Source organism: Rhinopithecus bieti, unplaced genomic scaffold, assembly GCF_001698545.2.
Source record: "Rhinopithecus bieti isolate Rb0 unplaced genomic scaffold, ASM169854v2 scaffold_9769, whole genome shotgun sequence".
Taxonomy (NCBI): domain Eukaryota; kingdom Metazoa; phylum Chordata; class Mammalia; order Primates; family Cercopithecidae; genus Rhinopithecus; species Rhinopithecus bieti.
Genome location: NW_016806163.1, coordinates 191,943 through 214,861, shown reverse-complemented (window position 1 = coordinate 214,861; position 22,919 = coordinate 191,943). Strand labels below are relative to the sequence as shown.

The 22,919-nt window shown below is 58.5% G+C and overlaps 1 protein-coding gene across 3 annotated transcripts in view; it reads left to right on the top strand.

The window, feature by feature from the left end:
* Positions 1-22,919, top strand: part of AP3D1 (adaptor related protein complex 3 subunit delta 1) — a 49,808-nt gene that overhangs the window by 24,421 nt on the left and 2,468 nt on the right. Inside the window, exons 11-32 of one of the 3 annotated variants that reach the window (XM_017874879.1) lie at positions 2,939-2,988; positions 3,412-3,460; positions 4,882-5,027; positions 5,503-5,651; positions 5,721-5,951; positions 7,945-8,176; positions 9,384-9,529; positions 10,007-10,148; positions 11,906-11,977; positions 12,565-12,640; positions 12,760-12,959; positions 13,380-13,453; positions 13,881-14,055; positions 14,751-14,822; positions 15,167-15,274; positions 16,312-16,458; positions 16,802-16,849; positions 17,223-17,412; positions 17,887-17,975; positions 18,160-18,245; positions 18,927-19,048; positions 19,348-19,427. In XM_017874879.1, the coding sequence (XP_017730368.1) occupies positions 2,939-2,988; positions 3,412-3,460; positions 4,882-5,027; positions 5,503-5,651; positions 5,721-5,951; positions 7,945-8,176; positions 9,384-9,529; positions 10,007-10,148; positions 11,906-11,977; positions 12,565-12,640; positions 12,760-12,959; positions 13,380-13,453; positions 13,881-14,055; positions 14,751-14,822; positions 15,167-15,274; positions 16,312-16,458; positions 16,802-16,849; positions 17,223-17,412; positions 17,887-17,975; positions 18,160-18,245; positions 18,927-19,048; positions 19,348-19,427 (2,684 nt within the window). Of the gene's footprint in view, positions 1-2,938; positions 2,989-3,411; positions 3,461-4,881; positions 5,028-5,502; positions 5,652-5,720; positions 5,952-7,944; positions 8,177-9,383; positions 9,530-10,006; positions 10,149-11,905; positions 11,978-12,564; positions 12,641-12,759; positions 12,960-13,379; positions 13,454-13,880; positions 14,056-14,750; positions 14,823-15,166; positions 15,275-16,311; positions 16,466-16,801; positions 16,850-17,222; positions 17,413-17,886; positions 17,976-18,159; positions 18,246-18,926; positions 19,049-19,347; positions 19,428-22,919 lie in introns of those variants that run through there. The other 2 variants (XM_017874878.1, XM_017874880.1) reach the window with 2 other exon arrangements.

Genomic DNA, 22,919 nt, shown 5'->3' with positions numbered 1-22,919 from the left:
CAAAGTGATGGGTTTACAGGCCTAAGATACTGCACTCGGCCAGCACCTCATCTCGTTTGTTTTTTGTTTTTTTCTAGCTTTACTTAGGTATAGCTGACAGTTTACTTTTTTTTTTTTTTTTTTTTTTTGAGGCAGAGTCTTGCTCTGTCGCCCAGGCTGGAGTGCAGTGGTGCAATCTCGGCTCACTGCAAGCACCGCCTCCGGGGTTCACGCCATTCTCCTGCCTCACTCTCCCGATTAGCTGGGACTACAGGCGCCCACCACCACGCCCGGCTAATTTTTTTTTTGTATTTTTAGTAGAGATGGGGTTTCACCATGTTAGCCAGGATGGTCTTGATCTCCAGACCTTGTGATCCGCCCACCTCAGCCTCCCAAAATGTTGGGATTACAGGCTTGAGCCATCGCTCCCAACTCCTTAAAATGGTGTATTTTTAAGGTACACCACTTGATTGTGAAAAAGTTAGCACAATTCAGATAATTAACACATCTACATTTCTTTTTTTTCTTTTCTTTCTTTTTTTTTATTTTTGAGATGGAGTCTCGCTCTGTCACCCAGGCTGGAGTGCAATGGCATGATCTCAGCTTACTGCAACCTCTGCCTCTCGGGTTCAAGCGATTATCCTGCCTCAGCCTCCTGAGTAGCACGCGCCACCATGCCCGACTAAGTTTTATATTTTTAGTCGAGACAGAGTTTCACCATGTTGGTCAGGCTGGTCTCGAACTCCTGACCTCATGGTCTGCTCGCCTTGGCCTCTCAAAGTGCTGGAATTACAGGAATGAGCCACCGTGCCTGACCCTTTTTTTTTTTTTTTGAGACAGTCTCACACTGTTGCCCAGACTGGAATCCAGTGACGCAATTTCCACTCACTGCAACCTCCGTCTCCCAGATTGAAGCAGATCTCCTGCCTCAGCCTCCCGAGTAGCTGGGATTACAAGCACGCGCCACCACGCCCTGCTAATTTTTGTAATTTTAGTAGGGATGGGGTTTCACCATGTTGGCCAGGCTGGTCTTGAATTCCTGACCTCAGGTGATCCACCGCCTTGACCTCCCAAAGTACTGGGAATACAAGCGTGAGCCACTGCACCCGGCCTACATTTCTTTTTAAAATAAATTTGTTCCCACTTGGATAATCTATATACCTGTTTTAAGACAAGAATAATTACCATCTACTTTTACATTCAAATAACACTCCTGGCCGGGTGTGGTGGCTCACGCCTGTAATCTCAGCACTTTGGGAGGCCGAGGGAGGTGGATCACCTGAGGTCAAGCGTTCAAGACCAGCGTGGCAACAATCTCCACCTAAAAAATACAAAAGTTAGCTGGGGTTGGTGTCAAGCACCTGTAATCCCAGCTACTCGGAAGGCTGAGGCAGGAGAATCGCTTGAACCCAGGAGGCGGAGGTTGCAGTGAGCTGAGATTGCACCATTGCACTCCAGCCTGGGCAACAAGCGAAACTCCTCAAAAAAACAAAACGAAAAAAACATTCCTACAAAGGTTGGGTGTGGCATTTCTGAAATCTTGCAAGCGTGAGTATGCGTTTACTTTGCCACGTTTCTTCATTCATATTTACGTTTATATGTAGGTTTTCCACCCAGGGTTATTCATTTCCAGATGTTTGTATTTTTTGTATTGAAAAATTATTTCAGTAGTTTTTGGGGAACAGGTGGTGTTTGGTTATAGGGATCGGTTCTTTAGTAGTGATTTCTGAGATTTGTGTGCACCAACACCAAGCAGTGTACACTGCACCCAATGTGCAGTCTTTTATCACTCACCCCCCACCCTTCCCCAAGTCCCTGGAGTCCATTAGATCATTCTTTTTGGGGGGGGTGCGGGGGGGCGGTTGCAGAGTTTCTCTTTTATTCCCTAGGCTGGAGTGCAGTGGCACAGTCTCGGCTCACCGCAACCTCCGCCTCCCAGGTTTTAAGTGATTCTCCTGCCTCAGTCTCCCGAGTAGCTGGGATTACAGGCATGTGCCACCACTCCCGGCTTATTTTTGTATTTTTAATAGAGACAGCGTTTCTCCGTGTTGGTCAGGCTCGTCTCGAACTCCTGCCCTCGGGTGATCTGCCTGCCTCAGCCTCCCAAAGTGCTGGGATTACAGGCGTGAGCCACTGTGCCCAGCCTAGATCATTGTTATGCTTTTGCGTCCTCATAGCTTAGATTCGAAGAACCCACGTCTTAAAAAGAAAAACACACACACGCTCACACTTACACACAGACACACACAGAGTCACACATACACACACACACAGTCCTCTGTATGCCTTCATTCCATGCCACTGGCTTGTTGGAAAGCAAGTCTCTGTTCCTGCGTGTGCCTGGCAGTTCCTTGGCTTCATGTGTTTCTTTTAAAGCTGTTAGAGCCAGGGCTCTGAGGGTCAGCTTCTTGCTGCCTGCCTGTCCCTGCCCAAAGGACGCAACAGAGTCAGCAAAGGGGAACAGCTCAGGGGATGTTGGGGAGGCCAGGCCCAGCTTCTAGAACCTACTTTCAGTAAAGTCCTACAGGATGTGCTTCATCCCCCAGCAGTGAGCTGTGATGATCATTTGTGAAGTGTCACCGTGGAGGCTCCCAGAGACCCAGCACCTGGGTTCCTATAGGGTCTGGTCCTGTGGCCTCAGGGCCTGGCCCCTGCCAGGATTCCAGACTCCAGAGGGAAGCAGGGGTTGCAAGTAAACCACAGTGTTTGCAGGAACAGCTAAGGCCTGGGAGCTGTCCTGTCAGTGAGGGTGGGGGCCCCTGCAGGTTCCTGACCTCAGGCCTGCGATGGAGCTAGATTTTTGCAAACACAGTTGGGATGCGTGGTCCCAAACCCAGTGGCATTTCTGTCCTTGCTCCCATCCCTGCACCCGGCACCCTGCTGGCACCCTGTGGCCCTCAGGGAATGTCGGCGCTGGCCGTGGTGCTGACCACAGTGCTGACCAGGTTGTCTGTTGCAGTGCTCATCTCCTTGTCCTCTGGCATGCCCAACCACAGCGCCAGCATCCAGGTATGTCCCGCACAGGGCAGGGCCCGTGGGATCCCACGCTGCGGAGGCCACGCCTTTCCACGGGCGGGAGCTTGCCCACCCTGTGACCAAGGTGCTGGCCCCCCCCACGCCATCCTTGGGGCTCAGGAGGGCACGGCCGCGTCCTGTGTGCACTACCGGCCCAAGCCTGCTTGGGCTCCCCATCGTGTGTCTGTGGGGTAGACGCGTGGGGCACTGAGGAGTGGGGTAATGCGCCCGTGGGAAGCAGAGCCTCCCTTGTCCCCGGTGCCTTGTGTGGGCCCTGCTTGTTTCCCTCCTGGGCTCTGATTGCTGGGTGGGGCTGACCCTGGGCCTTAGGCCAGGTTAAGGTTGAATCTGGAAGGCTCCTGGGACTCACCCTTGGTTTAGAGGAATTAACCAGCCTTGTTTGTTTCGTTTTTTCAGCTTTGTGTTCAGAAATTAAGGATATTGATCGAGGACTCCGATCAGAACTGTGAGTCATCCCCTCCCCAGTGCTGTCATTTCCGTGTCCCCACCTCTGTGAAGTTAGGGGCCCTCCCAGCATGAGGAGGAAGTGGACGTGGCATCTGCGACCCCAGCGCTCTCCCTGATACATGGCACTCACCTCAGAGGCACCCCTCTGCCATTGCCCTGCGGCGCCTTTGCACCCCGACCTGTCTGTGTGGGGAGGCTGGGAAGCACCAGCTCCCGCTGAGCCCCAGTCCCAGGAGGGATGTAGGGGGCGTGGCAGTGACCCCCACTGAGGAGACCCTGGCAGTCGGACACATGCCACTCACTGAGCACCTTGGTCTGAGATTTCTGGATATTTCAGCCTCTGCATGTTTCTCGGGGATGCTGAGGCTTTGTGTTGTGAGATAGAGCAGCATATGGCGCCCTTGCCTAAGTGCCTGCCCTGCTGAGGAATTAGAATTAATGGCCCCTGCCTGGTACCTGGTACCTGGGCGGTGTTTTGGACGCTCATTTTGAAGCCAGGTCTTTTTGTTCAGAGTAGGAGTCGGCAAATTCGCCTGCAACAGCCCAGATAGTGGAGTCGCCCCCCTTATCTGAGGTTTCGGGTACCCCATCACAGTCCAAAATAGGCAAGGACCACGATGACATACCTTTCATGACTGTGTGTTTTATGATTGTTCTATTCTTAGTTGCTGTTAGTTGTTAACCTCTTACTGTGCCTAATTTACATACTGAACTTTCCCATAGGCACAGATGTGTCGGAAAAACAGCCACACGCGGGTCTCAGTGCTGCCCACCATGTCAGGCTTCCGCTGGGGGTCATGGGCCCATCCCCTGTGGCTAGGTGGGGACTGCTGCGTTTTCTCTGTGGACCTCACGCACTCTGTCTCTGCTCGGTCCTGCCCTGTGGCCTGAAAGCTGGTGTAGATGGCAGTGTGTGAACGGGTTCAGCTGTGTGCCCTGTGGCTGGGGTGTCCCTGGCTTAGGTTGTGGCATCTGTGCCTCATGCCCAGCCACCCTTAGCTTTCCGTGAGCTAGTTTGGGCTGGTCGGGTGAACAGTGAGTATCGGGTATGGGTGAGACCCTGCCCCGGGCCGAGGGTGCCTAATGCTACTGGAAAATCTTCTCTGCGTTCTTCCCTGTGCTGGCTGGGTGGGAAGAAGAAAGCCGACAGCAGCTACTACAGCGTGGTAGTAGGTAGGGGAGGCCTTCCCGAGGGAGCTGGCATGGGGGCAGCCTGCACACCGGCTCCCAGTGTGGGGGCTCTGCTAGGGTGACATCCCTTGTGTGAGCTCCAGCTGGGGGTGTCGCTCTGTCCACCCCTGGGTTGCCAAGGCCAGGCAGCCTCCCGAGGTGGAGACTCGGCTCAGAGAGCCTTGGGCCCTGCCTGCACCTTGCCGCCTGTGTCCATCCCAGTGACCTGGCTCTGGCGTCTCTCTGCAGTGAAGTACCTGGGGCTGCTGGCCATGTCCAAGATCCTGAAGACCCACCCTAAGTCCGTGCAGTCCCACAAAGACCTCATCCTGCAGTGCCTGGATGACAAGGACGAGTCCATCCGGCTGCGGGCCCTCGACCTACTGTATGGGATGGTGTGTGCCCTCTGTCCGCCACCCGCCCGCCTTGCCCACCTTAGTTCTCTAAGGGACGTTAAGTGTCGGGTGCAGAACCACGTGGACTATATGGAGTCCCCTCACACTCGGCTATCAGCTAGTGTGGTGGGGCAGGTCAGAGGGGCGCCAGCCCTCGTCCATGCCTGTCTTCCAAGGCCTGTGTGGACAGGGGGCCAGGGCCAAGCCCACAACTGTCTTTGAGGGCATGTGTGGAGGGGACGGGGCCAAGCCCACAGAACAGACCATGCTGGGCCAGTTGTTGCTCCCCGGCTGGGGTCCGGGTGCCTCTAACTCAGCCCACATCGCAGGGGCCTGCTGGCTCCCTGGGGTCGATCTGTGAATCTGGGCCTGCCTGTGTCCCGTGGTTTCTGTCTCAGAAGCAGGTGTTGGGTGTCTCACCAAGCAAGCCCCAGGCCGGGTCCGCCCTCACCACTGTCCCCACACTCTTGCCCAGGTGTCCAAGAAGAACCTGATGGAGATCGTGAAGAAGCTGATGACCCACGTGGACAAGGCAGAGGGCACCACCTACCGAGACGAGCTGCTCACCAAGATCATCGACATCTGCAGCCAGTCCAACTACCAGTACATCACCAACTTCGAGTGGTGCGTCCCGCTCCCAGGGGTGCTGCTGGGGGTTCCGCGCTGCTGCTCACTCACCCCCTCTGCCCGCAGGTACATCAGCATCCTGGTGGAGCTGACCCGGCTGGAGGGCACGCGGCACGGCCACCTCATCGCCGCCCAAATGCTGGACGTGGCCATCCGTGTGAAGGCCATCCGCAAGTTCGCCGTCTCCCAGATGTCCGCGCTGCTCGACAGTGCACACCTGCTGGCCAGCAGCACCCAGCGGAACGGGATCTGTGAGGTGCTCTACGCTGCTGCCTGGATCTGCGGGGAGTTCTCAGAGTGAGTGGACGCTGGGCCTCTGGGCCGGCAGCTTCTCAAAGCTTCTGAGGGGTAGGGGCCAGGGACGTGCCTGGCAGATCTTTCCCGCTCTCTCCCATCACCCTGCTGCCCCAGCCTGCAGGTCCGTGGGTTTCCAGCACCTGTCCCCTGACAATGGTCGGACCCATTCCCCCTTTACAGAGGCGAGTCTGTGCCGCCCTGTCTGCTTTCTGCCCTCGGGCATCTGTGGAGCTCCCAGGAGATTGTAGATCCCGTGGGCACCAGGACTGGGAGGTGGGAGGATCCCTGGGGTGGGCTGCAGATAGGGGGCTGGCCCTGGGCGTCTGCAAGGCTCAGTCCCAGCTGGACAAGTGGCAGCCCCTCTGAGCCCTGCTTGCTGTAGGTGGGGTGGGAGCTCCATGTGGCATTTAGGTGGCCCAGGGAGGCACCTGCTCAGCCCCAGCCTGCCCACGCCAGGCCCCTCTGGGAGCACAGGGGTCTCAGTGTCAGGTTCCAGGTGGGCCGCAGAGATGGGTCTTATCGAAACTGCCCCTGCCATCTCCAGGAGCGTCAGATTCTCTCTGGCCGAGAGGACAGATCACAGCCACTGCTGGGAAGGCTTGGGTCACGGGGCCTGCCTGGAGGTGGGAATGTGTTGCTGAGACTCACGGTTCTCACAGCAGTCTGGATTTCCAGACTCTCTTGGAAATTCATGAGTTTTGCCGCTATGCCTCATTGCCTCGGGCCCTGCATCAGCACTACTAGCCGCTACCTTCTGCCCATTACTGCCACACCAAGCAATCTTCACCCTGGGCCTGCCCCAGCTCAGGAAGACGCCCAATTTCTGGGATGCCAAAAGGGTCCCCAGCCAGCCTGCATCCTGGAGACGAGCACTTCTGTCATTTTCTTTTCTTCCCCTCACCTCAAAACAGAGTCTTGCTGTCTCCCAAGCTTTGCCCCGGCTGGAGTACAGTGGCGCGATCTCGGCTCACTGTAACCTCTGCCTCCCGGGTTCAAGCAATTCTCCTGCTTCAGCCTCCCGAGTAGCTGGGATCACAGGCACCTGCCACCAAGGCCGGCTAAATTTTTTGTATTTTCATTAGAGACGGGGTTTTACCATGTTGGCCAGGCTGATCTCGAACTCTTATTTTTGAGATAGAGTCTTGCTCTGTCTGTCGCCCAGGCTGGAGTGCAGTGGCGCTATCTCGGCTCACTGCAAGCTCCGCCTCTCGGATTCACGCCATTCTCCTGCCTCAGCCTCCCGAGTAGCTGGGACTACAGGCGCCCGCCACCACGCCTGGCTAATTTTTTGTATTTTTAATAGAGATGGGATTTCACCGCGTTAGCCAGGATGGTCTTGATCTCCTGACCTTGTGATCTGCCCACCTCGGCCTTCCAAAGTGCTGGGATTACAGGTGTGAGCCACCGCACCCGCCTCATTTTTTGTATTTTTAGTAGAGATGGGGTTTCACCATGTTGGCCAGGCTGGTCTTAAACTCCTGATCTCATGATCTGCCTGCCTTGGCCTCCCAAAGTGCTGGGATTATAGGTGTGAGCCACCGTGCCTGGCCACTTCTGTTATTTTCTTAGTGGGGAAAAAGTGGACTAGAAACATATCCAAGTCCCAAGACACTGTGTCCGATGTGAGTGAGGCACACCCCCAGCCCCACTGTCCCGCGGATCAGGGTCTCCCGGCTCTGTCTGCTCCCCGCCCGTCCTGCTCGTCCTCCCAGGGCCAGCTGCACAGTTGACCCCGTTGTCCTTTTCCCTCTTCTGGCCTTTCCTCCGCTCAGTGGCTCTGTCATCTCCACATCTCTGTCTTGTTCGTGTTATGGGCTGTTGACGGCCCCTGGTTTCTTCTACTTCGTGTCTCAGCCCCCGGAGACAGCTCAGGGAATGGGAAAGGCCCAGAGTCACCTCGTTTGTGACGAGCCCAGGCCTCCCAGGTCCTCACCTGTTGGAGAGGAGCCCCGGGGCGGGCATCCTGGGGACTCACGGCGTTTCCTGTCCTCAGGCATCTGCAGGAACCGCACCACACTCTGGAGGCCATGCTGCGGCCCAAAGTCGCCACGCTGCCAGGCCACATCCAGGCCGTGTATGTGCAGAACGTGGTCAAGCTGTACGCCAACATCCTACAGCAGAAGGAGCAGGCCGGGGAGGCAGAGGGCGCTCAGGCCGCCACCCAGCTCATGGTGGACCGACTGCCCCAGTTTGTGCAGAGCGCAGACCTGGAGGTGCAGGAGCGGGTAAGGCTGCACTCCGCGTTGGGCCAAGCCTCAGGGAGCCCTCAGTGCCTTTCTGTCCAGCGGCGGCCAGGTGGACGGGGCCTCACTTCCTCTTCTGGAGCCACTTATTGAGATTCCTTTGTTGCCACTTGTGCCAGCTGGGGTTTGGGGTTAGTCAGTGGGACCTTTAGGTCAGTGGGACTGGGCAAGTCTCTGGGGTGCTGGGTATGTGGGGGTGCTGCTCCTGGCCACAGGAAGAGCCTGTTTCATATGTGGCAAGACAGCAGGTGTGAGAGCCTGGGGCTGGCTGTGGCTCTTTCTGGTGCCCTGCAGGTGACGTGGGATCTGGGTTGAGCAGACTGTACACCTGTGCCAGCCGGTGCCCACCAGTTCCCAGGTCTCTGTTTTTCTGTTGTTTTGTTTTGTTTTTTGGTTTTGTTTTGTTTTGTTTGAGATGGAGTTTCCCTCCTTTGCCCAGGCTGGAGTGAAGTGACGTGATCTCGGCTCACGACAACCTCCGCCCCCTGGGTTCAAGGGATTCTCCTGCCTCAGGCTCCGTAGCTGGGATTACAGGCACCCGCCACCACTCCCGGCTAACTTTTGTATTTTTAGTAAAGACAGAGTTTCACCTTCTTGGCCAGGCTGGTCTCAAACTCCTGACCTCAGGTGATCCGCCCACCTCAGCCTCCCAAAGTGCAAGGATTAAAGATGTGAAACATCGCGCCTGGCCATCTGTGAGAGAGGTTGGGAGTGGCGTTAGCCCATCCAGTGGCTGAGGAGACCCAGCCTCAAGGCCGCATGGGGCGTGGCCCCGGGCTCCTCTGAGCAGTGGCATTATCTGGGGGCTGGCCATGATCCTTGGCCCATGGTCACTGTTGGAGCTGCCCAGCCTGCCTGTGTCTGAGTTGCAGCCAGCACAGAGGCAGGGAGCCCGCAGGGGTGGTGGTGCTTCTGGTGTCGGGGCACAGGCCTTACGGGAGGCATTTCTGCAGTGGGCGAAGCTCCCTGTTGTGCCCCCATCTCTGTTCTGTTTGTGGACTGGTCTTTTCCGCCGCTTCTTGGCAAGGATGACGACGGAGACGGCATGAAGGCTGGGCTCTCTGTGGCTACGTGGCTGTGCCAGAGGGCCCGCACGTCACTGTGCCGGGGCCAAGCCACCCATTGTCCCTGAGGGCGGCCAAATGGCCTTCCAGGCAGGTGCCAGCGGTGACTCCTGCGTCCCCCACAGGCGTCCTGCATCCTGCAGCTGGTCAAGCACATCCAGAAGCTTCAGGCCAAGGACGTGCCTGTGGCGGAGGAGGTCAGCGCTCTCTTTGCTGGGGAGCTGAACCCAGTGGCCCCCAAGGCCCAGAAGAAGGTTCCAGTTCCTGAAGGGTAAGGATATAGGAGTGGGCTCATTGCAACCACAGCCCTGACATGGTCCCCTGATGCCTGGAGGCACAGAGGGGGCTACTGCAGCCCTGAACAGCCAGGAGGGTTTGGGGCTGATTGGAGGCCTGGGGCGGGTGCGCCCCTCGCTGGACTCACCGGGGCTCTTGCTGCTTCTGGGACCTGGCTTGTACCTGGGGATGCTCCCTGGGAAGTGGGCCTGCTCCCACCCTTGCCATCAAGCTCTGAGGCAGCCTGAGCCTGCCGTGAGGGCCCCACTGTGACCCTGCTGCAACCTTCCTGGGTCCCTGCATCTTCTCTAAGGGGCAGTGACACCTGCCTCGTTGGCCCTGTGTGGGTAGCAGGCACCACTGTTTGGGGTCTCACATGGCCAGGCACGTGGCGAGCCTGCTCAGGGTGGACACCTGCAGGCGCGTGCTGGGTCACACACACTGCCTTTTGTGACCCTCCTGTCCGGCACAGCCTGGACCTGGACGCCTGGATCAATGAGCCACTCTCGGACAGCGAGTCAGAGGACGAGAGGCCCAGGGCCGTCTTCCACGAGGAGGAGCAGCGGCGACCCAAGCACCGGCCGTCCGAGGCGGACGAGGAGGAGCTGGCTCGGGTGAGCTGTTGGGTGCCCCTGGTGGGCCTTCGCCTCCACCTTCCTGTCTCAGGGAGTCTTTGAGGCTCCTGAGTCCGGAGCCTGGTTCTGTTGGCTCAAGATTGTGCACCGCCGCCCTCCAGGAAGCCCCAAGTGGGTATTTCATGTTATGGTTGGGTTTCATTGAGTTTCACTGAAAAGGGGAGCATCTTGGTCGGGCGCGGTGGCTCATGCCTGTAATCCCAGCACTTTGGGAGGCCGAGGTGGGCATATCATGAGGTCAAGAGATCAAGACCATCCTGGCCAACATGGTGAAGCCCTGTGTCTACTAAAAATATAAAAATTGGCTGGGCGCAGTGCCTCACGCCTGTAATCCCAGCACTTTGGGAGACCGAGGCGGGCGAATCACAAGGTCAGGAGATCGAGACCATCCTGGCTAACTTGGTGAAACCCCATCCCTACTAAAAATACAAAAAATTAGCCGGGCGTGTTGGCGGACGCCTGTAGTCCCAGCTACTCGGGAGGCTGAGGTAGGAGAATGGTGTGAACCCAGGAGGCGGAGCTTGCAGTGAGCCGAGATCGCACCACTGCACTCCAGCCTGGGCAACAGAGCAAGACTCTGTCTAAAAAAAAAATATATATATATATAAAAATTAGCTGGGTGCGGTGGCGGGTGCCTGTAATCCCAGCTACTCAGGAGACTGAGGCAATAGAATTGCTTGAACCCGGGAGGCGGAGGTTGCAGTTAGATCGTGGCACTGCACTGCAGCCTGGGTGACAAGAGCAAGACTCCCTTTCAAAAAAAAAAAGAAAGAAATGGGGAACAGCTTCTCTAGATCCAGGAGTCCCCGAGGAGAACTCCATTAACCCGGCCTGCAGCTGGGGGCCNTATATAAAATTAGCTGGGTGCGGTGGCGGGTGCCTGTAATCCCAGCTACTCAGGAGACTGAGGCAATAGAATTGCTTGAACCCGGGAGGCGGAGGTTGCAGTTAGATCGTGGCACTGCACTGCAGCCTGGGTGACAAGAGCAAGACTCCCTTTCAAAAAAAAAAAGAAAGAAATGGGGAACAGCTTCTCTAGATCCAGGAGTCCCCGAGGAGAACTCCATTAACCCGGCCTGCAGCTGGGGGCCTGTGGGGGCCTGTGCGGGGCCCTTCCCCGACCCTGCCATAGCTGCTGTAAGACACTGCAGACATGTGCAGCCCACCCAGACCAGAAGCTGGGGAAGGTGAGGGAAGCCCCTGGACCCCATCCTCCCGAGGCGGATGCAGCCCCTGTGCCCCGTGTGGGGCTCCGCCTCACCCTGCTCACCTATGCAGAGAGGGGAGCCCCTCCAGCAGTCCTCTCCTTCCATCCTGCACCGACAGAGGGAATGCCCACGGTGGGCTGCGTGCGGGGCTTTGTGCTCCTGCACTGTCCAGGCCGTGCTTTCAGGCAGCCCTGGCAGTCAGGAGGCCCTTTCCCGGGCTCAGCAGCCCCAGCCCGTCTGAGGTGCTCATCAGTAGCCGGGTAGCCCAGGCAGGTCAGCAGCCTCCGTGGGTCCTGGTCCTGACCCTGGCAGTGGAGGCATGGGCGTCCCTGCCTCCCAGAGGGTTAGCGATTCCTTTTCCCCAATACGCGCTCTTCCCAATTGCGAGCCTTGGTTTCCCTGTTAGTAAAAGCTGAGTAGTGAAAATAGCCAAAGATCCAGCCTTCCCTGGTTGGGTGGTTGGTGGTAGACGTCCACAGAGGGGTATCCTGCCCACTCTCTCGGGCTCATGCCAGCCCTGTCCCGCAGCGCCGAGAGGCCCGGAAGCAGGAGCAGGCCAACAACCCCTTCTACATCAAGAGCTCGCCATCACCACAGAAGGTGAGGCCCGTCCCCGGCTGCCTGTCCCTCAGCACCCCCTACCCTCACCACCCACGCCCCGTGGCGTCCCTCTGAGTTTCATGTTCCCTCTGGAAGATCCTGGGAGTGGAGCTGGGGCCACACAGTGACTGTGTGGAGCCTTTGAGGGGCGGGTGCCTCCCTGTGGGCCCCATTCATTCGAGCCTCCAGCCGGGGGCCTGTTCTGTGTGCACGGCAGCCCAGTTGCTGTCCAGCCCTGACCTCATGGTCGTGGGCAACCTGCTGCCTCACTCTGGGCTTGAAGCCACATTACTTTTCTCATTTGAGGAGAAAACAGAATATTCAGGTAGAAAAAGTGGACGAGGATTTGCTTCTCCCTGCGCAGTAGGCCTGCGGGGTCACCCGCATGACAAGCTTTCCAGCCCTCACTGTCTTTAAGAGTTGGGTCCTCCGGATGCTCATGGCGCTCCTTGTGGCCCGGAGCCCTGGCACGACCCCTGGCTCCTGAGGATGTCAGGGCCGCGTCGCGCCTCCTGCATCCCTGAGGCTTGTCCTGCCCATGTGTCACCCCTCAGTGCACCAGTAACGCCTGGATGTTGCTTTTGCAGCGGTACCAGGACACCCCGGGCGTGGAGCACATTCCTGTGGTGCAGATCGATCTCTCCGTCCCGTTGAAGGTTCCAGGCAAGTGTCTCCCGTGTGTCAGCGCCGCATTTGTCACTCAGGCTGTGGGGCGCTCCTGCCGCCCTCCCCGTGAGCCCCTGGGACCCGGTGCTGAGTGCCTGCCCGCTGCCGGCCTCCAGGGCTGCCCATGTCGGACCAGTACGTGAAGCTGGAGGAGGAGCGGCGGCACCGGCAGAAGCTGGAGAAGGACAAGAGGAGGAAAAAGAGGAAGGAGAAGGAGAAGAAGGGCAAGCGCCGCCACAGCTCGCTGCCCACGGAGAGCGACGAGGACATTGCCCCTGCCCAGCAGGTGGACATTGTCACGGAGGAGATGCCTGAGGTCAGCCTCGCTGGAGGGCCCGGCCCTGGGATGTCTGTCCGCACGTGTGTGTCCTGGGGCCGTGCTCAGCGGCATCTCCCCGTGGTCTTCCTTGGCGGCCAGGATGAGGCCCTGCCCCAGAGAGCATAGAAGGAGAGGCATGTCTCTCCTTGAGCGCAGGTCCCCACGCACCCACCCCAGGGCCAGCAGCTTCAGAGGCAGATGCAGGTTGGCTGCGTCCTGGGGCCCAGCCGCCCTTGGTGCCTGGATGCTGAATGGAGCCTCTGGTGGAGCCATGTCACTGCCCACATGTGCGTGTGGCCTCTGTAGGCGTGGCCGTGACCGTGACTGTCCAGGCAGTCCCATTGCGTCCGAGATACATGGGGTTCCCCCAGGCCACAGGCGCGGGTTCCACTAATGGTGCTCCCCTCTTCCTGTCAGAACGCTCTGCCCAGCGACGAGGATGACAAAGACCCCAATGATCCCTACAGGGCTCTGGACATTGACCTGGATAAGTGAGTGCACATGGGTTCAGGGTGAGGGTGGAGGCCACACGTGGTTGCTTCCCCCCTTCCTCTCGTCCTCCCTTCCGGGCGGGGCCAGGCTCTGCAGGGTGGACAGGCTGGGACGGGGTGCAGGCGGGCCTTCCCCAGACCACGTCCTCACTGCACTGCTTTTGGTTGGCCCTCCCAACCAAGACCCTAAGTGTGGGCTCTGAAGTCTCCGGACCTGGGGTGCTCAGGAGGTCCCCATGCCTCGACAGACCCTCCCATGAGAGCCTCCAGCAGCCTGTGTTGGGCAGATCCACGTTGGACCGTGGCTGGGGCCAGGGGCTGGAGGAGCAGGTCCCGTGCTGCCACATGTACTGGACGCAGCATGTACTGGTGGTCCTGGCGGGTGGCCAGTGGTGCTGATGTGTGACCCGGTCATTCCCCTTTCCAGGCCCTTAGCCGACAGCGAGAAGCTGCCTGTTCAGAAACACAGAAACGCCGAGACCTCAAAATCCCCCGAGAAGGACGTTCCCGTGGTAGAAAAGAAGAGCAAGAAACCCAAGAAGAAAGAGAAAAAGCACAAAGAGAAAGAGAGAGACAAGGAGAAGAGGGAGAAGGAGAAGAAGGTAGAGCTAGTGCCCAGGGTGGCATCCTTCTCCATTCCCCTCTCCTGCCCTGAGCTCCCAGACAGCCTGGGGGCAGCAGTGAGCTCAGGGGAAATGGCTGTGAGTCTGAGGCAGCGAGCGCCGGCCGCCTCGTTCTGTGCCCTGGCGGAGTGAGGATGCATGGCTTCCGAGGGGAGCTGGCTGTGCACTTGCGTCAGGGGAGATTGAGGAGGAGCCGATGATCCCACAGGCGAGCCGTGTCCTCACCTGTGTTGGGGGGCCATGGTCAGAGCTCGGTGTGGTCCAGATGCCACCCTCATGTGCAGCTCCAGAACCGTTTCTGCAGCATCTGCGTGCAGATTTTCACATAGAGAAAGAAATGGGTTTTTAAAAGGAGCGCATGTTTGCAGGGCCTGGGGGCCTGTGCACACCCACGTCAGGGGTCCCAGGCAGACATATGGGCCGCCACGGGCCTTCTGACCATTGGAATGGCGCATACCCACCCACAGATATGTCCCTGGCCCTCTTCTGCCAGCGAAAGCCAGAGCCAGCAGGGCTGGCAGGACATCGCCATCAGCTCCTAGATTCCGAGGCTCTGCAAGGCCCAGCTGGTCCAGGGCCCTGGGGGCAGCAAGGGCAGCTGGCCCCTGCTGTCCCCAGCGCCTCTTCCCAGGACCATGCACTGCGTTTGCTGACAGCCTGTCTTGTGGTTTCAGGCTGAGGACCTGGACTTCTGGCTGTCCACCACCCCACCACCTGCCCCTGTCCCCGCCCCGGCTCCATCCACGGTAAGAGACTGGCAGCTGGCCAGTGCCGGCCTTCCTGTCTCCAGAGGTCGTACCTGGCACTCAGGGAAGAGCCCTGGGTCTCCTGAGCCCGCGTCTATGGGACGCAGCACTGAGTGCAGCCGGGGTCATGCTCCCGCGTCCCAGTGGGCCAAGCAGGGGCCAGGGGAAGGGGAGGATGGCCAGGGCCTCTGTGCCCACAGGCTCCCTGTTACTTGGAGGGCACTGTGGCCTCTCAGGCAGGGGTGAGGGTGAGCTGAGGGTGTGCGGCATGGAGGCTGCCTGGAGTGAAGTGCAGTGGGGCCCCTCATTGCCCAGCGTGAGCCCCGAGCCCTGGCTCCCTGCAGGAGGAGCTCAGTGTGAATGCCATCACTACCCCAAAGGACGAGTGTGAGGACGCCAAGACGGAGGCGCAGGACGAAGAGGGCAATGCTGAGGGGCAAGACCAGGACAAGGTGAGGCTGTCACTCCCCAGTGGCTGTGGAGGGCTGCATGAGCCCCAGCATCCCAACGTGGGGCCAGACAGCTTCCACCACCCAGATCCCAGGGCAGCCCTGCTCTCGCCTTTGCGTCGGACTCCTCACGGGCCTTTTGTTGTGGTTGTGGTCTTTTGTTTTTTATTTTTAATAACCTTCTTATTCACACATGGTTCATAAGTCTAATAGAGTTTATTTATTTGAAGTATGTATACGGTGGTTTTCCGTATATATACAGTCGTGTAGCCATCATCACCTCTGTCTAGTTCTAGAACTTTCCATCACTCCTAAAGAAACCCCATTCCCACCAGCCATTATTCCTCATTCCCTTCCCAGCCCTGGCACCCACGCATCCTTCCTGTCTCTGTGGATCGGTGTGTCCTGAACATTTCACAGAAATGGAGTCATACACTGTGTGGTCTTTTGTGTGTGGCGTGTCACTGAGTGTGATGTCCTCAAGGTGCATCCACGCTATGGCTTGTGTCAGAGCCTGGTTCCTGTTCATGGTTGGGTCATTTTCCAGTGCGTGGACAGGCCACCCTCTGCCAACCCCGTTCCTCTGTGGACGGGCCACGCTGTACTGACCCACTCATCTGTTGATAGCCACTTGGGCCGCTTCCACTTTGTGGCCACACAGCGTGCTGCTTTGAACATTTGTGGAGTGTGCGTGGACATGTGTGTTCCCTCTCGGGTGTGTGCGTGGGTGTGGGGTTGCTGCGTCAAGTGTGGTGTCCCCACCAGTTGGCCATGCATGGCTCCCTGATAGGCAGGGACTGTTCCCTGAGCTGCTTTGGCGCTTGCCGCCGGCCGCCAGCCAGGGACGGCCCCAGCCTCCGCTGGCCTGGGTCTGGCCTGAGCTCGTCTCAGTAGGCCTGAGGCGTGGCTGGTCCTGCCATCCCACCCAGACACGTGGGACCCTCAGCCTGAACAGCCCGGCCTGTGGCCCCGACCTCGAATTGTGAGGGGGGCGAGCTGGAGCAGCTTGGGAACGGAACCTGACCCTCCTCTTGCTCCAGAAATCTCCCAAGCATAAGAAGAAGAAGCACAAGAAGGAGAAGGAGGAGCGGACCAAAGGCAAGAAGAAGTCCAAGAAGCAGCCTCTGGGCGGCGAGGCGGCGGCGGGGCCGGTGCAGAACGGCGCACCAGAGGAGGAGCCGCTCCCGGTGAGGGGTACTTCAGCGCCCCCGCCCCGTGCCAGGGTTCCTGGCGGGCTGCGGGCTGCTCCCCACTCCTGCGGCCTCCATGCGGGAGAGAACAGCAGATTCTTGAAGAAGCTGAGCCTGGCGGGAGCAGGGAGCTGGCCCTGGCCTGCAGCCCCACATTCGGCACCCTGCGGTGGGCTGTGTGGTCCTGGGAGCCGGGCATCCCTCACAGGCCCCTTTGAAGCCCCTCACCCCGAGCGTTCTTGGAGTCGTGGCGTTTGACCTGGGGTGTTGGGCTGCACTGGAGTCTTCGTTAGGACGGAGCTCAAGGCCCCCGAGGCTGATGGGCCTTTTCTCTTTCCAGCCTGAGTCCAGCTACTCCCTCCTCGCTGAAAATTCTTATGTTAAAATGGTGAGCCACTCCCCGGGGCAGGGTGGGCCAGCCCGTGCTCTTTGGCATGGGCTGGCACAGAACAGGGCAGCCCCCACAGCTCCCAGATGTTGGTGTACCCAGGGCCTATGATCCCTGGCAGGGCATTGCTTGGGCAGCACCTCTGGCTTGGGTAAGGTTAGAGACATGCCCTGAGCTGGCAGGAGGGCCCCCGCCATGCACTCAAAGAGCAACCACAGGAGGCGCCTGGGCTGCAGCTGGGGGTCGCCCCTCTCCGTGCCTTCCTGTGCCCGTGGGACCTGTGCTGCCTCCGTGGTCGGTGAGAGACAGGCAGCTGTGCCTGTTCCCTGCGGCAGGGCCCGCCTGCCCTGCTAACGTTGGCCATACCCTGCAGACCTGTGACATCCGGGGCAGTCTGCAGGAGGACAGTCAGGTCACCGTGGCCATCGTGCTGGAGAACCGGAGCAACAGCATCCTCAAGGGCATGGAGCTCAGTGTGCTGGACTCACTCAATGCCAGGATGGCCCGGCCGCAGGGCTCCTCCGTCCATGATGGCGTCCCCGTGCCTTTCCAGCTGCCCCCGGGTGAGCCCTGCCCCACTCACGGCGTCTCCGGGGGATTGTGGGAGCACGGTGGCAGCTGGTGGCTGCCCGGATCCACTGGTTCTTGTTGCTTCCTCCTCACGTTCCCTTGGTCCCCAGGCTGCACCTCAGTGCCTCCTCAGTGTCGGGGTCTCCCTGCAGCTCTCTGAGAAGTGTGATGGCCTCGGATGGACCTGACTAGAGCCCCAAGGGCTGGGCTGGGGGCTGGGGCCTTCCTGGGTTCCACGGCTCCAGTGGCCAAGTCTGCCCTCTGAAACAGGGATGGGACCAGGTCCAGGCCAAACTGGGGACACCACTAGCCTCTTGTTTCTGCTCCTGTCCCCTCGTGCTGCCTTGGGGGCTGAGCTCAGATTCCTAATCAGCCATTGAGGACTTGGGGCTGAGAACAGACCTGGGGGCCCCGCCCATGCTGAGCCCCAGCTGCGTCTCAGGCCCCACTCCCCTCTTCCCTGCCAGGCGTCTCCAACGAAGCCCAGTATGTGTTCACCATCCAGAGCATCGTCATGGCACAGAAGCTCAAGGGAACCCTGTCCTTCATTGCTAAGGTATGCGGGGCTCCACTCGACGTCAGGGAGCCAACTCTGCAGGCTGGTGCTCCTCCTGCCCCATTCCAGTGGGTGTCCAAGTGTCCCTAGGGGAAGTGGGCCACCTGCCTGGGGAGACTGGAGCCCGGAGCCCTGACCTGGGCCTGACTCTCTACCCAGCCGCACCACTTTCCCTCCACTGCAGAATGACCAGGGCGCAACCCACGAGAAGCTGGACTTCCGGCTGCACTTCAGCTGCAGCTCCTACCTGACGACCACGCCCTGCTACAGGTGGGGCCTGGCCACGCCCGCCTCCTGCACGCCACCGCCTCCCGCACCCCTCCGCCTCCCGCACCCCTCTGCCTTCCTCGACCTTGCAGACACCTGTGCCCTGGGGACTGAGGCTTCTGGGCAGGACTTTAGAGACAGATTTGGAGGCCCGGCTCGTGGCTGGTGCAGGTCAGGCTGCCTGGTGTCTGCACCAGCTGGGGCTGCGTAGTTGAAGCCACAGGCCTGGCAGCGTCACCCAGAGAGGCCCTGGCCCCTGGCAGTCCTGGAGGCTGGAGGAGTGAGATCAAGGAGCCAGCAGCGCGGGCTGCTCCTGAGGCCTCTCCTCAGCATGGCTCGGCGTGCGGCACCGCCTGCCCCCTGAGTTGTCACAGGCTGTCCTCTGTGTGCCTGCATCCTAGCCTGTCCCGCTAGTCCCTTCCTACAGGACATCCATCCTTGTCAGAGGAGGGCCCACCCCATGACTTCAGGCACCTCTGTGACCTCTTTAAAGACAAGTCATTGTCAGTTTCTGGGTGTGAGGGCTTCCACACATGAAAATAAGCCACATCTTCCAGGACCCCTGAAACCTCCCGGCCCAGACACGCAGGAGGCAGCATGTGTGGCAGGTTTTTGTCGGCTTCTGTGCCAGGGAGTTTGAGGAACCCGGCCCCACCAGAGTCAGCCTCCCTGTCCCTCCCACAGTGATGCCTTTGCCAAGTTGCTGGAGTCTGGGGACTTGAGCATGAGCTCAGTCAAAGTCGATGGCATTCGGATGTCCTTCCAGAACCTTCTGGCAAAGATCTGTTTTCACCACCATTTTTCTGGTAAGGAGAGTGAGGGGCTTTCACACGCGCGGTGGCCGTCCCTTCCTTTTGGAGTCGGGTCTGTAGCCCTCGCACCCAAACTCACACCCTTTGGGATCCTGGGTGACTGGTGGCCCTGAGGCCTGGGAGCTGGCGTGGGGGCTGCATTCCCCACACCCCAGGCTTCCCAGGACCACACCCTGCTCCTGCAGACCTCCTGAAGCTGTGGCCAAGGGCAGCCCAGGAAGGTGGCCCCTGCTCTGGGGGTGGGGCTGCAACCATGCGGTGTGCGGAGCCTGACGCCGCCCGCTCTGTTGCAGTTGTGGAGCGAGTGGACTCCTGCGCCTCCATGTACAGCCGCTCCATCCAGGGCCACCACATCTGTCTCCTGGTGAAAAAGGTGAGCCTTTGGCTGCTGCACACACCCTGGCTCCCACCTCTCCTGGGGTCACGCCCAGGCCTTCATCCCCAGGGGTGAGCCTTGGGACTTCGACGGCTCGAGAACAGTGATGGCAGCACCGCAGCTGTGAGCCCCTCACCTGCGCCAGCCCCACTCAGCAGCGCAGACCTTCCTTCAGCAAGACGGGCCTTCCGCTTCCTGCTGTGCTGCTCACCCCAGGCTGACACATGGCTCCGGGGGCCCCCACTCCCACTGCTCCTGTCCCCCCACCCCACCCCTGTGCACAAGGCAGCCAAGGCCCTGGGGTCGGACTCTCCACCTGTCACTGCTGAGCTTTCAGAATGGCTCCTCGCTCCCTCCGCTCCGGGCCTCCTCCTGAGTATTGCAGGGTGGTTGTCTTCGCAGTGTGTCGACTGCCAAACACAGCGTGTGACTGTTGTGTTGAGGGCTTTCGTGTCTGTATATGAGGAGTTGGGTCTTTAGTTTTCTTTTCTGGTACTGCCTTTGGTTTTGTCATCCAGTGACCTCATCAGACACACAGGAGAGTGTGTCCTCTGTTTTGGGACAGACTGTGTGTGATGAGTGGCATTTTTTCCTTCCAAAGAAACGTGTGTACAGAATTCATCAGAAAACCATCGGGCCTGGGGGGTTCCTTTTCTGCCGGCTTTTAGCTACAAACGCAGTTTTTTGTTTTAACAGTTATAGGAATCCCCAAGTTATCGTTCATCTTGGGGGAGTTTGGTAGTTTGTACTTTTCAAAGAACGCGCGTGAGGAATCATCAGAGTCGCTGAACTGATGTGCGGAGCGGTGCGCGCCGTGTTCTCGCTGCTCCGTTTCTTCTGCTGCTCCTTGTGAGGGTCCCGGGTCACTCTCTGTTCTGACGGTCACGGTTTGTGTCTCTTTTTTCCTGGTTCTCTTGGGTAGAGGTTGCTCCATCTTATTGCACTTTTCAAAGAACCAATTTTTCTTACTGTCTGGTTTGGTTCCAGTGCCCTCCAGGGGCGTACTGAGGATTTCCAGTTTGCACGGGTTTCTTTCGCTTCTCCGCCTTCTTGCTCATGTTCATTACTCAGCATTCCGTTCCTAGAGGCCTGTTGTGGTTTTGATGCCCTTGCTTTGTACTTTTATGTGTGGGTGTCCAGGGATCATGCATACACACTTTGTTTTATTTATTTATTTCTTTCTTTGAGACCGAGTCTCACTCCTGTCGCCCAGGCTGGAGTGCAGCGGCGCCATCTCGGCTCACTGCAAGCTCCACCCCCCGGGTTCACGCCATTCTCCTGCCTCAACCTCTCGAGTAGCTGGGACTACAGGTGCTGCCACCTCGCCCGGCTAGTTTTTTGTATTTTTAGTAGAGATGGGGTTTCACCGTGTTAGCCAGGATGGTCTCGATCTCCTGACCTCGTGATCCACCTGCCTCGGCCTCCCAAAGTGCTGGGATTGCAGGAGTGAGCCCATTTGTTTTGAATATACACCCAGGAGTATGATTGCTGTGTCCTGTGGTAATTCCATGTTTGAGGTTTTGAGAAGCTGCCAGACTGTCTTCCCCAGCGCTGCACCGTGTTTCCCATCTGCCGCCATGCAGGAGGCCCCATTTCTTCACCTGTCGTCGTGCTGACAGCAGCCATTCTTTTTTTTTTTTCTTTGAGATGGCGTCTTGCTCTGTCGCCCAGGCTGGAGTGCAGTGGCGCGATCTCAGCTCACTGCAAGCTCCTCCTGCGTTCAAGCGATTCTCCTGTCTCAGCTTCCCGAGTAGCTGGGATTACAGGCACGCACCACCACGCCTGGCTAATTTTTTGTATTTTTAGTAGACACAGGGTTTCCGGGGTTTCATCATGTTAGTCAGGCTAGTCTCGAACTCTTGATCCGCCTGCCTCAGCCTCCCAAAGTGCTTGTGTTAGAGGTATGAGCCACTGCGCCCAGCTGACAGCAGCCATTCTGATGGGTGTGAGGCATCTGGGAGCTGATTTGTTGTGCTGCTTTTTGGGTGTTGCGCTCTTCCTCCCCAGCCTGGGCTGCTGCCCCTCATGACCCGAGGCTGTGTTCAGATGGATTCATGGCTGTTGCTCTCCTGCCAAGCTCACCACTCTGCCTTGTCCTGGCTGTTCTGCCACTGAGCCCACACAGGGAGGGTCTATTTTTCAGATCTGAAATTCCCACTGGGCTCTTCTTGTATCTTCCATGTCTTTGCTGATGCCCTGGTGATCTGTTGGAGTGTTTTCCTAAGAGCTACTTTAAAGCTTAGGCCAGCTGGGCGTGGCGGCATGTGACTGTGGTCCCTGCTACTCGGGAGGCTGAGGCAGGAGGATCACTTGAGCCCTGGAGGTTGAGACCAGCCTGGGAACATGGCAAGACCCCAGGACTACAAAAAATTTAAAAAATTAGCCAGTAGTAAGAAATTAGTACAGCAAGCCTCTAGTCCCTGCTACTCGGGAGGCGGGGGTGGGAGGATCTCTTGAGCCCAGGAGTTCAAGGCTGTGGTGAGCCCTGATTGTGCCACTGCACTCTAGCCTGGGCAACAGAGTGAGACTCCAAAAAATAAAAAAAGAAAACTTGTGTCAGAGAGTCCTAGTATCCATCCACCCTGGTGTGCCGATGGCCTTGGTATTGGGGTCTGTGGGTTGGGGTCTTGATGTTGGTTTCTGCCAGTGGCCTTGGCATTGGTGCCTCGGTGTTGGGGTCTGAACGTTGGGTCTTGGTGTTGGGGTCTGGGTGGTGGGGTCTGGGTGGTGGGGTCTGGGCATTGGGGTCTTGGTGTTGGTGTCTTGGAGTTGGTGCCTCGGCATTAGGGTCTGGATGTTGGTGTCTTGGAGTTGGTGCCTCGGCATTAGGGTCTGGGTGTTGGTGTCTTGGCATTGGTGTTTGCTCACGGCCTTGGTGTTGGGGTCTTGGTGCCGGGGTGTTGGCATTGGTGCCTCAGCATTAGGGTCTGGGTATTGGTGCCTTGGTGTTGGGGTCTGCCGATGGCCTTGGCATTGGTACCTTGGCGTAAGTGCCCTGGGGCTGGGGTCTTGGCACTGGGGTCTGCCAAGGGCCTCTCCGTATGAGTGGATTCTCCTGAGGGCGGAAGGACAGACTGCTCAACTCCCTGCCGGCTCAGGAGCTCTTCGGATTCTGGTCTTTGTCCCCAGCTGCCTCTGGCCGCCTCGGGGCCCTCAGGTGCCGGCTCCCACTTCTGTGTAGGCCGTGGGCCCCTCCCGTGGGAGACCCGGGTGCCGTGGGCCGCTCCCTCACCTGAGCCCTTCCCGTTTTGTGTTTTAATAATTAGCAAATTTGCAAAATTAAAAGGTCAACACATATAGCTGCGAGGCAGTATTTGCACATAGTGGGTGGTTTGTTTTTTTTTTTAATTTTTTTGAGGTAGCATCTCGTTCTGTTGCCCAGGCTGGAGTGCAGTGGTGCAAACACGGCTCACTGCAGCTTCAACCTCCTGGGCTCAAGTGATCCTCCTGCCTCATTCTCCCACATAGGATCCTCCCGCCTCAGCCCCC